The sequence below is a fragment of the Gymnogyps californianus genome, chromosome 5 (assembly GCF_018139145.2).
Source record: "Gymnogyps californianus isolate 813 chromosome 5, ASM1813914v2, whole genome shotgun sequence".
Lineage (NCBI taxonomy): Eukaryota > Metazoa > Chordata > Aves > Accipitriformes > Cathartidae > Gymnogyps > Gymnogyps californianus.
In genome coordinates, this window is record NC_059475.1 from 21535258 (window position 1) to 21553325 (window position 18068).

An 18068-nucleotide genomic window follows, 5' to 3' on the forward strand; every position below is an offset into this window, starting at 1 on the left:
CCTCTTCAGCTTGCACCAGGAGACAAGCACATATTGCTTTCACTTCTTCCCAAGATATACATACAGCTGGTTGCCTGACAGGGGAAAAGAAACTAGTATGAAATATCTCCATTTTAAATACACGAAATAATTTAAAAGAGAAACTGCAAAACTCAGTTAAGAGTTGGAATGCACAAAGCTGAATCAGAGTAGCTGCACTGTTACTGTAAGATACATCCTTGTGGGAATTTCACTGTTCTACACTGAATAGCTTCCGCTTCTAACAGATTGCTTCTGAGTTTTTCTGATTTATCACATGGAAGACTGTGTTCACACTACATAATTAATCTATGCAAATGCTACCCAACAGGTGCAGACAGAGAAAGGTTATACAACAAGCCTTTTCCTCCTTCTGCATGCAATAGTCAGATCCTGCCTCACATACAAGGAAATGTGTTAAAAAGGCTTAGTCAGGGTCTAGGAGGTACTAAATGTAAATTCAGTCTACTGCTGTTAAAGGTAACAGCACCAAGGCCCTCAAGGATTCCCTGAATGGCACCTTAGCAGCCTTGTTTTGAATAAACTCTTGAAACTACCAGTCGTTAACATCATAACTCATTCTACTATATTAATAACGTAACTCATCCTACTGTGTGATTCAAGCAAAGGCATAACTTGGCGCCATCTACCCCATTAATACACTACCAACAGCAGAAATTATTAAAATATTTAAAAAATAGATCATCAAGAAGTATTTTAAAAATGGAATTAAGATAAGAATTTCAAGGTAATGATTGATGCAAAGAAAATGATGTATGCAAACTTAAAATTTTAGAGCCTGGAGTAAAGCTCCCTAAAATCAATTAAGATGTGGTTTAATTAATTTTAGTTGTTATTAACAGGTGTTTCTATTTATTAGGCAAATTACTATAAACCAACCAAAAATAGAGATTAGGCTACAACTACGTTAGAAAGCATAACAACATCAGGATAGTAGGCTTTCTTAGAATATTTTACAATCCAAATTGCCAACACAAATAAAATTGACAGGAGGTGGACCAAAGGAAGAAGAGATGGGAAAGAAGCAGTGATATAAACATGCTTATTAATTGAACATCACAAACATATTAATAACCTAATTTTCTTAGTACTTCTTTGGTCAAGGTTTTGTTAGAAATGAATCCTTGAACATAGAAAAATTTAAGAACAGAGAAACTGAAGGAAAAACATAAAGCAGCTAAGGGAGAAAAAAAGTTGAGAGAATGAAATATGTGATCAATACATAAAAAACTGCTGTTTTGTAAGTAGAACTAATACATATACCCCTGAACTCTGTATACTATATTCTTAAAGGATAGTTATAGCCTCTCCTTTAGATACTTTTTATTTATAGAAACAAGATGGCAAATGCTATGTGAAGTGATTTCTTGTATATAAGCCATCTGTCATTTTATTCACTATTTCTTAGATAATTATGATAATGGTTACACGAAAAATTTATGCAGTCAGACCAATGGATTATGCATTGCTATTTCCAAATATTCACCTGTCTTTCTTCAATTTTGGTAACATTTTGAATGTTGATGTTAAAACTGGGCTATTTCCTTCATTATTGCCAATGTCCATGTAGTTTAGTGCATTCAACTGGTTTTTCTCATCTGGACTTTCTTCATAATTTTTGCAACCAATGCATTTGCAAGTAGAGGAACACATAATTTTAGCCTGGCAAATATAGAATACTTAGAATAAAAATTGTATAAATCTTAAATTAAACATACATTTGAGCAACCATTGGAGCTGTACCACCAGGGACTTATTCTAGATTTGCTGGTCTTGGATACTCCCAGAGCAAGCCCATCAGTATCAATACAGTAAGGAAGCAAGACAGGTTTTTTTCCATGGATTCTCTGTGGAGATTGATGTTCTGTACATGGACAAATCACTCCTCCCCTCAATTTGTGGATAACTTTTCAAGACAAGAAAATACAACATGCAAAGAAACTACCACGATTAACAGAAAACTATTCCTCATTTCTTGTGGAGCAAGGTATTGGCTGAGAGCTCCTGACACCAAAAATTTTAGCTGATCAACTTCAGCCAGATTCAGTTCTTTAAAGACATGACAAGAAAGAGACTGTGCCTCCTATGTTCAAAAAGTTTTATGATGAAAAATGCAAAGAAATAAGAGAACTGATTATTTTTAGCAACTACTAGTTACAGAATAGAGTCAATGTTAAGGCAGTAACTGATGAGAGGGAAGTTCACCTGACTCACCTCAAAGCACTCACAATAATTCTTGAGGCATCCTGAGCGCTTGCAATTACATCCTTTGTTACGGTGAGGTTTAATTTCTCCTAGTTTCCTTTTCCCAACTTTGGTAAGAAAGCTTCTGGGTTTCTATCAAGACAGGCCTAAAACAAAAATTGCTACATTATGAGAAATTCAAAGAAATGTTTTTGAGCACCTGAATGACTGTGATCCAATGTTTAACAAAGTTCTTACTTTCCACTCTCATTATTGGTAGTATGAAGCCCACGGATAAAGGAATCTTCCATGGCATGTGAGAGCAGGAATTCAAAGATTCCAGAACACTAAGCTGACTTGGCTCTACCACAGGAAGCAACTTACATTGTTTTTATGGAATAACCTAAATGACCCATCTACTATTCTCTTGGGGCTCGTTTTCTTTCACTGCTGACCCTACTTTCACCAGAAATAAAAAGTTCTCAGTGAAGAAAGAACCCTTGCATACATAGTTAACATACATCTCAGAAGTTTTAAACATAACTTGTTTTATTAATGGCCCAATACAAAGACCATTCACTGAAATCCGCATTGGATTGGAACAGCATGTTTTAATTAGGTCTACAAAATGCTATCTACAGCAGTGAAAGGAGTGCTTAGACACCAACAACCCCATCAGCTGAACTACAGACGAGCATCTGATTTGAAAACCAGTTGTTACACACTGACAGCAAAAACTGCTGCGGCTTTGACTGGTTGGATGTGGCAAAGCTCTAACTCTAATTAGATCAACATCTTGTACAATCCCAAAATGATGTGAATGACACAAAAAGAGTTCTGGAGAGTTGCATACAAGAAGCGCAAAGCCATTAGTATATCCTTAAAGCATCAGCAGTAGAATGAGGCTTTTCATTATCACTTTAAAACTTACAAAACGTAACATACATATTAGATTAAATTATTGCCCAGATTGTGCAGTTTGACATAAACACAAAAATTAGCCCACATGTTATTCTTTATTCCACTAATAAAATCAGTCTCCAAATGTAGAAGCAACCTGCTTTTCACTAGTGCAGGGTTCAGTGTTGCTGCCAGGAGAGCCGACTTTGCATTGCTGCATGGGTCAACCAGAAAGACTAACATAGACAACTGCAGATCTGTTAATGAGAATAATAATTTGGATAGTAATAATATGTTTTCCTTTAACTACTGTCTGACTTTGGGATACAATAAATTTTCCTTCAAGTGAAAAAATTTTCTGAAATTAAATTTGGGGTTCAATATTTCCTTCCAAGAATAAAAATTATCATTCAGTTAACACATCACTAGTTTTAATCCAAAGTATCAGAAGTTCTAGAAAAGGAAGGAAAGAAATCCCTAAATTTCTTTATGTAAGAATAATACAGAGGCAACACTTAGCTTTATTTAGGTTAAAAATAACATATTTCAAATACTGTCACTAGTGGAAAATACTGCTATATTTTTCCATACATAAAGCTGATACCAATGTGTACTGTACTTTTTTCTTTTTTTTTTTACCTTAATGGCTTTAAATCGCTCAGTTTCATGAAGTTGATTGTTGTAACAATTATTGCAGTTGCAGTTGTTGCAAAAATCACCATTGGCAAAGCAATCACAATATCTATGATTAACATGTAAAATAACATAAGAAATTAAAAGATTAACTGCTTTAAGTGTAAATTTTTAAATTTAAATTCTGCTTCTAGGCAGAACGTTCAGTTTCTACTCATGAAAAATGTTCCTTCCTCTGTAATTTAATCACATCCAAACCTAGATGAAGAGCTTCTCTCTCTCTTTCAATTTTACATTTTGTAAAATACACCCAGTCCATCAATGACTCAAACTTTAATTATCGTGTATACATCTCTGTGCATATTATTTATGTATGAAAGCAGCAGCAAGACAGAGAAATTGGATTTTAGTATACAGCATTTACATTCTACATGGGATTTTCCAGATATGCTCTGAACTATTCTTCTAGCTTCTCTTTTTATTTTTCATACTTTGGACTATATGCAGTCATCTACTCCTCTGGACCAAATTCTGAGCTTGTGTGACACTAGTTTACATCAACTGTGGCTCTTTCTAACTCAGTATCAGACGAGTAATTTTTGACACGTATGTACTGTTCATTTTAAAGCACACATTTCTTGTATGTTTGTCCTTTCATCTATACACTGTTATTAGCATTTATTAAATGTTGATAAACTACTACTTACAATTTAAGACACTGAGATTTTGTGCAGTTACATGGTTTCTTAGACTTTGTAACCCCTGAACCAAAAGGTAAGCTACACAGGTTGAAAAAGGAAAAAAATTAGAAAAAAATATACAAATACAACTACAATGAAAACTAATTATTCTAAAGTTTTGAAACAATAATTACTGATTTTATTTTTTTACACCAATATTGGTGCTACTTAACAAGTGTGGCCTCACAGAGTGCATGAAAAAAAGAGAATAAGCAACCTGTAATCTCCCTCTATCCACCAGCTGTCACTACCTGGGACAGGTCTTAGTCATACAACCTGGTAATGGTTGTGCAACTGCAAAGGTCTCTCACCTTTCACACTGGGGTTGCATCTGCCTCTTATTTAAAAATGATCTGCAATTAAATATTATTAAAAGAATTCCATTAGTGTTAGAAATACAGGCTAAAGACATGCTAATTAGATTTGGAAACATATCAATTAACTTAGAAAATTAAATGTTTTTCAGGCAAACGGACAGCACAACTGCACTGATCCTAAGAAAACCTGAAACCATGCTACACAGTCTTGACCTCCAGCAACTGGCATCATGGCTACCAAGATATATACACAAAGCATTCTTACAAAACTGCATTTTTGTTACAAGAGAAAAGCAGCTATGCAACATGAAAATGTCTAGGAGTCATTGCCAGTTTAAAATTCAAAAGTCATCATGGATGTAAGATGTTTCATGCATCTTACCCCTCTGAGGTCATTTTCACTGGCCCATGCAGATTTGATTCTAGATGGAATGTGGCAGTGCTAGCTACTGGTTGTAAGGGTCCATTTTCAAACTGTTCAAGATAAAATGCATATATCCTGTTTATGTCAATTTTTTATAAAATACTCTTGCAAGTTAACAGAGAAAAAGTAACACAAAGAAAATGCTTCAGGGATAATTTGATTGACAAGGGTACTGATGAAAACTCATGGAAGTAAAGAGTCATGAAAACGGCATGCATCTCCTCTTGGAAACTATTCAGTATGTCAGGAATCCCGCTTCTCCCAATGCAAAGAACCAAGAACAGCTTTCAGTGCTACAGTGTTGGCGCACTATTTTCAATTTACTGCTAACTCTAGGCTCAGTTGCTTTTAATTCCAGTAGTCAATTGAAATTGGCTAGTGACTTGATGATTTACATTATGTTCAGCTGCAATACAACATCTAATTGGTTGAAGACCAAGCAAAATTTTAAAAAAGAATCAGCTCACAGGCCAAGAAAACACACTGCAGATCTGTTGTCTCTTCAGACATATGATTAATAAGAGCCTGGTTATGAAGAGAGACAAGGGAAGGACAATTAGGATTACGCTGATATTACCGGTAATGGAGGGACAGTGAATAATTGTAAATCACTGTTATTTTAATAGGTGATTAATCTAGCTGACCATAAAGAAGAGGAAAATTAATATATTTAAACAAAGAGAAGAAATCTAGGAAACAACTAATTTGGGATAAAGTTAGAGAAGAATTACAAGCCTGTCTACATCACTGCTCCAGAATGTTTAGGCACCAATTTGCAGATATACCGCCTTTAGAGATGAAAGACTCCCTAGGTCAATGTTCGATCTGACCCTTGGGTTTTTTCTTCCCTCTTTTATGATGGTGGCTGCTATCCACAAACCATTTGCTGTGTTTGTACCAACATCACATATTCACTTCACACAAATCAAAAGTTAACAATTAAAAATTTGCAGTGATTTTTGCTACCAGCTGTGTTGGAAGTAACACATGAGAAGCCAAACATCTGCAAAGATTTTTAGTCTTCTGTTCAATTTTCATCAACAAAAAAAATAATCAGCAAAAATTATAAAGACTTAATGTCTGTTAAATCCTAATCAAGAGAAAAGACTGTAAAAAACCCTACTGGAAGAAAATATTCCCTTTCTTGTGGTAAAAGTCAATGTGCTTTCCTTCACCCCAAAAGAGTCTTAAAATGGTTCTCAGAAATAACATAATCCATACAATACCAAATTCAAGGTTTCAAAACTGGAATAAATTTATTTTTCTTATGGAAACCTGTATTTTTAGTTCTGCTGTTACTTCTAGAATATGTTGAAATCAGAAGCCTTTATATGCAGAAAGTATACTGAGTGCAGAACTGTCCAAACTAGCTAAACTGTCTTTAGAAAATGCATACAATTGTAACTTCCCAACATAGACTTAATAACCCATTTTAAAAAATGGAAAGAGTGTATATTGTACTTAACAAGTTTAAAGGATAAAGCTTCTTTACCTCTTGTTCATTCAGAACCAGTTCACCTGGAACAGGCAAAAACTGCCCCAGTACAGCTGTTACAGGGTTGTCCACATCTGAAAAGAAGACATTTACCTGAAGACAGCAGAACTACTCACTGTGTATAAAGTTTCATTTATACATAAATATTTTTTGAATTAAGCATACAGGCAAATTGGTATCTTTAACTTCTTTTGTTAATAAAAAAAATTACCTGAGGCTGTCTGTCCTCTGCTAGCATTTTCTTCTACAATTTAGTTTTGAATCCAAACTTACATTACAATAAATAGTGTCAATGAAGGACCTAGAAGTTTTCTGTCCAGAAATGTTTTTCTCATTGCAAAAAACCAAGAATAAAAACCTGATCACACAAAAATACCACTGACAGAAGAACCTACTACCAATTTGTCAGCTAGAAATTTGAGCACAGGATGTTTTTACTCTATGACATCAAGCATTCAAATGCCGTAGACGTAAAATATTTTGATTAAACAAGAAAAATGTCAGAAACAATTAAATATATTTATCCTAAGTTCATATTTTACAAATTTCCAGAGTTCTGAGAGAGCATCTGGAACAGAGGTCTTTAGCTTATGAAAAAAATTACTAAAAACCCATGGAGAAAACCATAGCTGTAAAAGTAAGTCTTTGTCTAAGTCCTGGTGAAGAACTGCGTGTAAGTACATGAGCATCCTAGCCTATACAGAAAAAAGCAAACATCAGTCATACTAAGATTACAAGATGAATCTTATACCTGTACTTACTTCCTTCCCATCTCAAGAAAGAAAAAAAAAAAAAAAAGGAAGCCAAAGGACATCTTAATTCAAAAGTTGAAGAGATTAGTCCCTGGAAACTTTTAGATATAATTTCTGGACCTAATTCTTTTACTTGCTGTGAAGATTAGTAAAACAGAAGAAAGCTCAAGCAAATAAAAACTGAAAAACATATGCCAGCGCAATCCTCCTCTGCTTTTTCTTCCCTACCATTACAGCAAATGAACAAGAGTTTGAATTTATAAAGGAACATGACCTTTAACTTGAATGTCCCTGGTTTACTCTTCTGATGGCTTCTGACAAATATAAGTAAACAGGCTCCTTATCTGGAGCATCTGCTGAGAGATGCTCACACTAGCACCTATTGATACTGAGAGCAACATCTGTGTTTGTATGGTGCCTAATATTAAAAGGCTCTGTTTTCGCATTGGCATTAAAATGCACCACTGTAATAAAATCATAATAATAAATAATGAAATAAACCATGTTAATAATGTTCTTGAGGAAGCTATATTTAGGTAAAGAAATACTTATTTAAATTAAAACTAAACTACACTCAAATACTTTGTTGCTGCTCAGATGAAAATGTGTTACTCCATCTAAATAGCATTAACTTTAGGACCTCAGAAACCACTTTCTTTAAAAACTGATGGCATTTCAAGTTCACATAATTATGTAAATATTAGTGAGACATTCTGAATCCCAAGGCTAAAGTATACTCAGCCTGCAACGCTGCTCTTCATTTCTAGAGAAACAGTGACACTTGGTGGCCAGCTACGGTAAATGCAAATGTATGCAAGTGCTCATGCTAAATGTGCTTTATATGGGAAGTAATATGTATATTAAAAACTTTCAACAAATTTAAGATATCCATTACGTCATTCTTATTACACTGAAGCACCTAGTGATTTTTCAGTTATAAAATAAAGTAAAATAATAACTAGTGATAGCTACATCAGCTTTGGCTCATCTCCCCCTGTTGCTGCTTAAGAATATAAACACGTGTAGTTGCACATTAACAATCTATGATATACTATCTGACAGGCTAGAGGTAATTTTCATTTTTTTTGTACCTGATTGAAGATAATTATGTTGGTCATGATACTCAGGAATTAGATGAACTGGTTTTAGTTCTTGTGTGCCACAACTGTTTATATAGAGTATTTGAGTACCTCCTTCCAACTGGCAGGCAACCTGGAATGAATAACTAATTATTAGCTTTCATCTAAGAAACTGTAATTCTAAGCATATATATATAAAGGTTTTTATAAGATTACCACCTATCTTATAAAGCTTCATAATCACAGACTGGAATCTCTCAAACAAATTGATCATTATGCATGAAGATGTTTGCTTTTTGACTCAATTTATTTTTGGAAGCAGCTATTGAGATCTAACACTGTAGCTCCTCAACCTAGGTGATATGAATTCCTGGTTCTCTAAATTGCTCCATGGGGCTTTGTAGAGCATATTCTAGCTATTTACTAGTGTGCTGGCTTCAGATTCAGTTCCCTAACCAGAACATGCCATTGTAATTGTTAATGTTTCATTTCATTTATGTAGCTGTGATTTTAAATCAAGACTTTTCCTTTGGATGAAGTAATCTTCACATTGCGGTTTTTTTTTTTTGTTTCCAGCTGTTAAATAGAAAATAATATGTATAATATATATATATAAAGTAGTACTATAACTAGATAAAATCTAGACTGTGAGTCCAAGGAAGGGACTGCCTTATTATTCTTGATACAGCACTTAATAAGTGGGACTTCTTGATGCTAGTGTGGTACAAATAAGATAATTTTCTCCAGCATATAATTTTGCTATCAATTACAGGATATAATTACCACAGGGTTGGAATAATTTCTGTGTGAACATCTGGATTCCTCCGCTACACTGTGCAATGCTAATAACTTGCAGCCAGACTCGTCAACATTTGAACTCTGAAAAATCGCTCTGTCATGGTGATTCTCAATAACATTACTAACTGCCTCTCTTACCTCAGCCTGAAATATAAAGTTTTAAATCTTAACAGGCATGCTCTAAAATCTACTTTAAATTCCAAGCAAATATAACAAATTTAAAAATTTATCTGCATAAATGATACATTTTAAAGCAAGGATTCTATTCCAATGTAATACTGAGAATAGTTAATTTACTTGTCAATGGCAGAATGATTTTTGCTTATATTTCAAGTAAAAATATTCCTGAAGAATAACAATGAACAGTAACATACTTCACAGTAACAATGGCATTCAGTGTCTCCAACATCATAAAGCATCAACTGATTTCTAAACTGCCTTAGAGAAGTTAGGCAATAGTCACAGAAAATTATGCAAACCAAGAATTAATCTAGAATTATACAACTTGACTGGGGATCATTGGGATTTAGTCTAAGGAAGAAGTAGTCATCTGAGACTGGACTGCAAATTCAGTTATACCTATAAATCAGATTGTTCCAAAATGAACTTTTGTTATGGTGATCAACTACTGTGTCATGGCATTCCATTATAGATGTGGTGCCACTTGCATTTGTTGAAAATCAATTTATCACCTATCTTGCCGATCCATTAACTTATTACAGTGTCATCTTCACAAAAGTCACACTTCCAGATGAAGCCTTGCCCCTCTCAGTACACACTTTAAAACATTGAATGGACAATCTTGAAAAACCTGGCTACAAAATTCCAGTAATTTTCAGAAATCTCCCTTTCATGAAATACCTGAATTTCTATAGTTTTTCTTGCACATATCTAGGAAATTATATTTGAAAAATTCAAGCATTTTAAGAGAATAATTAAGTTGCAAAGAACAACTCTCCATAGGCAGAGAATGCGAATGTTAAAGCCAGATTTTCATCCTCAGCTCTGCTCCTTTATATACACTGCACGTGATAAAGGCTCAAATACTGATCAGCTGCCCAAGGGTATTTGGTGGAGTCCCACTAGGCAGTTTGTGTTCAGGTGGCCTTAGGAGAAGCCCCCTCCCTAACTGGCCTGAACTGGAACCAGAATGTGCAAGTGGCAGACAGGAGCCAACTAGACTTGAGCCAATAGGAACGGAAACAGGCAAAAAATCCTGATGCCATTCTTCCTTCTTCCACAATGTATCAGTGTAGGAAATCTACGGAGTCACATTTTTCTTTCCCTCTCTTTTGTGAACAGATCAGATAGGACAGTGTTTGAAAGAACCTTTTACCCTCTCGCACTTAGAATAAATCCCATTTTAGACATTCAACACTTGGACAGATTCTTCCAATAATAATAAAATCTTGCATGCATACTTACTGTTTCATCATAGACAGAGACACTAGTCTGAGGTAAGCCACAGATATCACTGGAAGATTCTAGTATATAAAATAAAGCACATTTTGTTTACAAAAAGATCAGTGTTTTATACCAAGAACTCCTTTATAGCATCAATAAAAGAGATTTTGATGTCACTACAGCATTACATTCTTGTGAAAAAAATATTTAATATACTTTTGTAACAGACTTGCTGGGAAAAACAGACTTCAGTTTGGGTCTTTTTGATGTCTTCAGAAGTTTTACTGTGCCCATTTGGTAAAATTCATTTAGCTTCAAGATAAACTACTTTGTAAGATCAAATCTAGCAGTCAGTTTAACCCTGAGCAGGATTGTGAACAGGTTATGGGCAGTACACATCAAACAACTGCTCACGAGCTTACTGTCATAAGCAGCATCAGTGCAAACCACCTAACTTTCATAATCGGTGGTCAAACTTCAAAGTGAAATAAAAACATTGTTCACCTCAATCAAAACAAAAAAAATTGTGCTGCGAGAAGGAATGTCTTCTTCACAGCCCCCGGAAGGGGGTATGAGAGGAAGGGAAAATCAGAAGTAAGACTGAACTATGTGGTTGAAGCAACATGAATATATGGGAACAAACAGTGGTCCATTCTCCTTTCAAACATTCTTAGTTATATTAACATTATCAGAAAAGGCTCATACTGCAATTTGCCAAATCCAGAAATTAATTTATTTAGCTATTTAAATCCTTCCCTAAGCTTATAAGAGGAGGGGAAAAAAAAAAAAAATCCCCCTCAATCACTTGGGGCACTTACATTTAAGCAATTGGTCAAGTTTTGTAACTGCATAGTACTGTTTTGGATTCCTTTAAATTGATCATACAAACACATTTATTCTCACCTGCAACTGGAGGTATGAATGATCTGAACACCTGAAGAAAAGAATGTTTTATTTATAACTATTTTACGCATTAAATGATTCATTTTTAAAAAGCCAAATGAATAAACAAAAAACTGACTTAAAGTGGCCTTGAAAATTGGAAGTTATTTACATTTTCATGACATAATTAAGCACATAAATGCTGCGGCCTGTTCAGCATTACCAGATACCGTTATATACCTTGAATATTATTTCTGCTTTTTCTGCTCACCATATGGTTATGGTTCAGATCTAATGCATTTACAACTATAATAGCATCATATTTAATACCTACATTTGTATTTTCAAAAACAAACCAAATGAAAAGAAAATGGAACAAAGACAGAAACCAACTATTTTCTAGTTTCAAATTAGAATTGAGATTGTTCGAACTACACAATTTGCTCTCTGTCTGTGTGTGCTGTGCTTCCTCTTAATATAGACAGCAGTTTAGGAGGGTAAGCAAGCAGTGTAGAAACAACGCATCAGCTTTCTTTATTTCAATAAAATTATTTATAATCTGATTAGAATTTTGTTCTAATACCTTCAAAAACAGGGCAGACTAAGAAAACATGCAGATTTAGTGTGATAAACTGTAAGGATACTAGGAAGAGAGCTGGTCAGAAAGATTTTTTCTAAATCTCATTTTTACCTCCTTGTACAGAGACTAACAAATTTTCTTCATCTTCAACTTGACTTTGAAGAAAGCAACTGTTATGCCTTAATCAAACTTTATTTTCTAGAGGCTTCTACCAGTCTTTTGAATCCTATTAACAGTTCAAAAGATTGAAGGTCTTGATTATTGAGGAACTACTGATAATATTGAGCATGTATGTAAACAACCTTCCAAGCCAGATACTTTTAAACTGTAACCGTAACCTGAAATCAGAAAGAAAACCAAAACACATAGGGTAACTGTCACAGTAGACCTCAAGCATCTCAGGATGAAATGCCACTGGGAAACACACTAGGCTGGGTAGTGTCAACAATGATTTCTGTGATAGGAGGTTTCCTGCACATATAGCCCAGCAGCTGCCACCTGGCTTCAGCCTGGCACCTCGGTGGGATACTGCAAGGGAAAATCAGACCTCGTTTTCAACCAAGTGATTTTTGTGAGTTTTGGGGGTTTTTTTAATGCTTTTGATTTTTGAATCGGAAACAGCACTGTTTGTCAAAATATTTACAGGGAAAACAATGTCAACTGCTACGTTTAATTATTTCAAGTCAGCTTCTCAAAGGAAACCTCAGTGCCCCTCTAGAAGCAGCCACAGTGCAAACTTAAAATTTGGAGATTTCTTCAGATGATATTCTACACCCATAAACAAAGATGCAAGGACACATAAGTATTCTACATATGAATAGCCTGCATTAAGCAGATGGATTTGGTCCTGTGAGCATCACAAGTTTTATGCTGCATACCTTTCTAGATAGTAATTGATCCAACACAGAAAATGTAACTTCAAACTATACAGGAAAACTGCCAAATGTGGTAAGCAATGGGAAACCACAATCTCTTACAAAACTACTTTCCCCATGGAGATTTAACAATACAGGCTACAGTTACTGCTGCAAATAAATTACTTTTTAACTCATTTGGACTATAAATTTTAAGATGACAAGTGTGTCACCTGTGGAACTAAAGAACAAAAGTTAATATCCTATTTGTACTTTGTACAATTATCTAATAGTTGCTAATACAGATGGTAATATAAAAAACCAAAGTGGGTATATTTGTGACATGGTAAGATTTTTTTAATGAGCAAAATAACTACACAGCCATTTAAAAATATGGCTTATAACATGGACAAAAAAGAAGAGCAGTCAGAACCGTATGTTCACACTGCATGCTATTTCTGGCGATATAAACCAAATTTATTTCTGTATTTACTACTAAGTTTGTTCTAGTATAAAATTTATGACATAACTTTAAACATTATGTGGATCCCATATAAGTTTTAATGTGGCAATTCTCCACATTTGAGTCACAAATAAGCATGAATATATAAAAATTCCCATTTCACTTAATCTTACTGGTATCATTCTGACACTTTGATTGACTGTTCCTTCTGGAGAGAAAATGCTTGAAGTTGGAACACTGCAATTTTTGTGCTGCATCGCTACAGAAGAAAGAAAGTGGACACCATTTGAAGGCAGATAAAGTGAATGCATATGTTCAGCTTCTTCTGGAAGACTTAATTCCTTGTATTTTTCAAGATCTTCATCATCATAGCTGTTGTTTCCATGCAATGTACTTCAACTTTTACTATTGCATTTTGATTTTCAATGGTAAGTGGATACTTGAAGTGATTTAACAAAGTTTCTCCCACATGTACAGTGCATAAATGATTGTCTTGACTAGATAGCAATCCTTCTTTAATGGGATTATTAACTACTGCAGTTTCCAGATTAAAGTTTTCAGAACTAACAGGACTATTTTGACTAAATATTTCACTTACAAGTCCACTGTCTATTACTGATCTTACATCAAACAATATCTGATTCTCCATAGTCATGGACAGACTGTCAACTGGTTCATATATTTTTTTTTTTCATTGAAGATAATTAAGTTTTCTATTTCAGTATTCTTCTGAATAGTTTTTCTGGCTAGAAGTGAATGAAATAGTCTTAACCAGACAACATGTATATATAATACTGAAGATTAATCCAATTCACATGTAACGGTGAGACTTAAAAATATAATGCTGGAAGAGGTTGTTGGGGTTCTGATTCTAGCTTTCAGAAAATACAGGCCACCATGCTGACACAAACAAGCTGCTTTTACCAAAGGAACACATTCTTTGTAACTTTTAAAAACATTAACGACATTCAGACTTAAATCAGAATTTTGCTACTTGGCTTTAGTAGTAAAAAAAAAAAAAAAATCAATCAAATTTGATGTAGTACACTTAGCTATAACTACACTGTTTTAAATTTGTGTCAGTAAGTAGCACATTAAGACCGAACCTTATCTGTACTTTCCATGTCACTATTGCCAGTTATAGACAACACAAGCCAAAGCACCTCTACCCAGATTATCACAAGGCCACCATGAAAAAGACATAGGCCAAGATCCACCCACACTGTCATCAATAATGTTTCTGGATTTAGACTAAGGCAATACGGGGAGGGTCAAGCTACCCATGTCCCCCTGACTGGACTGGGATATAGCAGCCGTCTGAAGGCTCAAGTCTCTCTGACCCATATGCATCAACCACTACCAGCTCTAGGACACCCGTGGGGCAGGGCAGGGCAGGGCAGGGAGACCAGCCCTGCCCAGAAGCTCCGGCTGCCCTCCCCCCTCACCCCACATCATCACGCTGGTTTCCAGGGCAGAGGGGAAAGGGACAGGCCCCACCTCCACCCCGGGCCCTCAGCAGAGGGCATGTCTCTGCCCCTTCCCCCAGGCGATTCACCTTCCCCCATAGCCGGCGCCCTTCAGCGAGTGGGGAGCAACGACAGCGCGCCAGACCGTTAACGGAGGCTGCGCATGCGCCAGAGCGCCCCTTCCAGCCTCCCCCGCCCCCCAGCCGCCAGCGCGGGTGAGTCTCGCACTCCGCAGAGGCAGCAGCGAGCGAACACGCGGCCTGCGAATTAGGTTGGGTGTTTTGGGGGATTTTTTGTTTTGTATTTAAAGTATAATTTCCCTTGGAAATTATCTCACATTACAAGGAGTCACAGATTAACCAGGACCCTGGTACTGAGTAAGAGGTTATTTGTTATAATCCATGTAGAACAGTGCTACTCAGCACTGGTGAGGCCAGACCTGGAGTACTGTGTCCAGTTCTGGGCTCCCCAGTACGACAGAGACATGGACATACCGGTGGGGGTCCAACAAAGGGCTATGAAGATGATTAAGGGACTGGAGCATCTCTCCTATGAGAAAAGGCTGAGAGAGCTGGGACTGTTTAGCCTAGAGAAAGTAGAAGGGCGGGTGCAAAGATGGAGCCAGGCTCTTTACCGTGGTGCCCACTGACAGGACCAGAGGCAATGGGCACAAACTGAAACACAGTAGTTTCCCTCTGAACATCAGGAAACACTTTTTCACTGCGTGGGTGACTGAGCACTGGCACAGGTTGCCCAGGGAGGTTGTGGAGTCTCCATGCTTGGAGGTACTCAAAAAGCCATCTGGACATGGTCCTGGGCAACCATCTGGTTGGACCAGATGACCTCCGGAGGTCCCTTCCAACCTCAACCATTCTGTGATTCTGTGAAATAGCTGGCTTCCAGCTGCTGCTCTTACAGCCCTTTCTACAACTCACTATGTAAATCTTGGAATTGTCACCCCAGTGCCATAAAGATTTCAGAGTTCAGAAAACACTCCAAACCTACTAGGCCACTACCTATGGCCATTTAAGATAAAAGATGGTTTCCTTGAAAGCAGAAATTGAACCTGAACTTTTAATTTTCTACATTAAGGTCTTCATTTTCAGGAAATTTTTTGTGTTAAAAAAAAAAACCAAAGCAACTAAAAACATCCAAACAATTTAAAGCTACCTTTCATCTATAGCGTGCCATACAATTAATCCAAGAAGAAACCGGAATCAATTTTGCCTTATGCTTTTGGTTACAAACTTCCACCCCGCTGGCCCTGGGTCTGCAGCCATGAAAGTTACGGAAAAACAGAACAAAACAAAACAAACACCATGCTTTCTCCTCCCCTCTCAAAGGTTTCATCTAACAGCTAAGTTTTTTATACTAGTACTTCCCAACAGGAGTTCATTAATCCTAGCCAAAGCTGATTAATCCCATGCATCGTATAAAACTACAGCAACATTTTCTGAGTATAAGATGCATCTTATACTTGCCACCCTTAAAAACAGGCAAAGGGAAGATGGGAAAAAAAAACAAAAAATAAATCAGTATTTTCTGTGCCTAGAAAGTTTCCATACAGCATTTCTGTTCAGATTGAACATATCAGTTTACAACTTCAGTACCCATCCTTGGTGGGAGATGTTTGAAATACAACCAGGAACTAACAGTATCTAAGAGATGAAGTGTGAAATTTAAATCGCTGTGTTCTTTCATGTAGCGAAGGCTGCAACATCCAGAAAAGCAGCAAGCTAAACGACTGCGAAAATGGTCTATCACACAAAACTCTTTGATGGGTTTTGTGGTTTGTTTTGTTGTTGTTGTTTGGTGGTTGTTTTTTTTTTTTTCTAATTAAACAGCAATTCAAAAAACAGCACCTGAACCTTTAAAGGGTAAAAAAAGTCCTCTTCAACTGTCTCAAAGTAGTCTCCAGTTTTAATGCAATTTCAAAGGAGTTTTCAGGTACTGGGAATCTTCAGATAAAGCAAATAACATTTTAACAACGTTAACTTTCTGTGCCTGAACTAGTTCTCCACTGCCTTACCATTCATATTCTATGGATTATTCACTGTAAAGATCAAACCAGTGCCATCCACTAGCTTGCAGACAGTTTCACAGAAACATTCCAGCAGTTATTTGGATCTCATGATAAAAGCTCATCTAAAGTAAGACCTATGTTGTTTCTTCTTTCTAGTGAACCTAAAAAATTGTTGATTAACACAGTCCCTATTAACTAGCAAGACATGTATAAATCACTGCTAAAATAAACTGAATAGTCTGCTACTACCCTTCCTAACTGGATTTAATAGCAATGATTTCACAAGTCCAGAAACAGCAGCAAGGGAGCTGGGAAGAAGATACAAAAGATATTAAACATTGTACTAAGTAGTGGTAATTGTGAAATTTTATTTTATTTTTGAAGTCACAGAAGAGGGTAGAAAATAGAGACAAAGTGTTGGATATAAATAACCAACCATAGATGTAGAGTTATTGAACAAGATAAAAAAAACCCGTAGCTTAAATTAATATATGTTATACAAGAAAACAATTGGTACAAAGGCTGAATTAGAACCATCATTCTCAAGGTCAGGCACACACTTCCTTAGTTCCTCAAAAAACCCAACCCTTAAAAGAATATTTAGTTTGGAATTGTGTTAATCCTGGACAATGGTAGCCTCTAAATGCACTTAATGCTCTCCTAATTTCTGGCATGAAATAGCTGAAATAAGAAATTTGGAAAATGCACATTCAAGCTATTCCACCAATTCTACACTGCTATTTAATAAACAGGTCAATTTATTATCATCCAACCTGACTTTTACCACCTACTCAACCCTAACTTTGAGCTCTTAAATCACTAATTGAGAATAAGTGATTCAAGGTTTTAGTAACAAATTAATAGTTTTTCTGGAATATGAACATTTTACTTTATTATAAAGTACACTGTACTAGAAGGTTCATTCAAATCTAGGTAATTTCAGTTACATTCCTATGGCTTTTGAGCAAAAAAGCAAGCAATTTTACTGTATGTACACAATATTGAACATCAAGATTTAAATTAATTATTTATTAA

At 35.8% G+C, this 18068-nt stretch overlaps 1 protein-coding gene across 1 annotated transcript in view; it reads right to left on the reverse strand.

Annotated features, from left to right (window-relative positions):
• Positions 1–1521: 1521 nt before the first annotated feature.
• CPT1A (carnitine palmitoyltransferase 1A) overlaps positions 1522–18068 on the reverse strand; it is a 49896-nt gene continuing 33349 nt past the window's right edge. Inside the window, 5 exon segments of the mRNA XM_050898049.1 lie at positions 1522–1701; positions 2254–2351; positions 2354–2390; positions 3763–3865; positions 5196–5287. Of these exon segments, the coding sequence (XP_050754006.1) occupies positions 1522–1701; positions 2254–2351; positions 2354–2390; positions 3763–3865; positions 5196–5287 (510 nt within the window).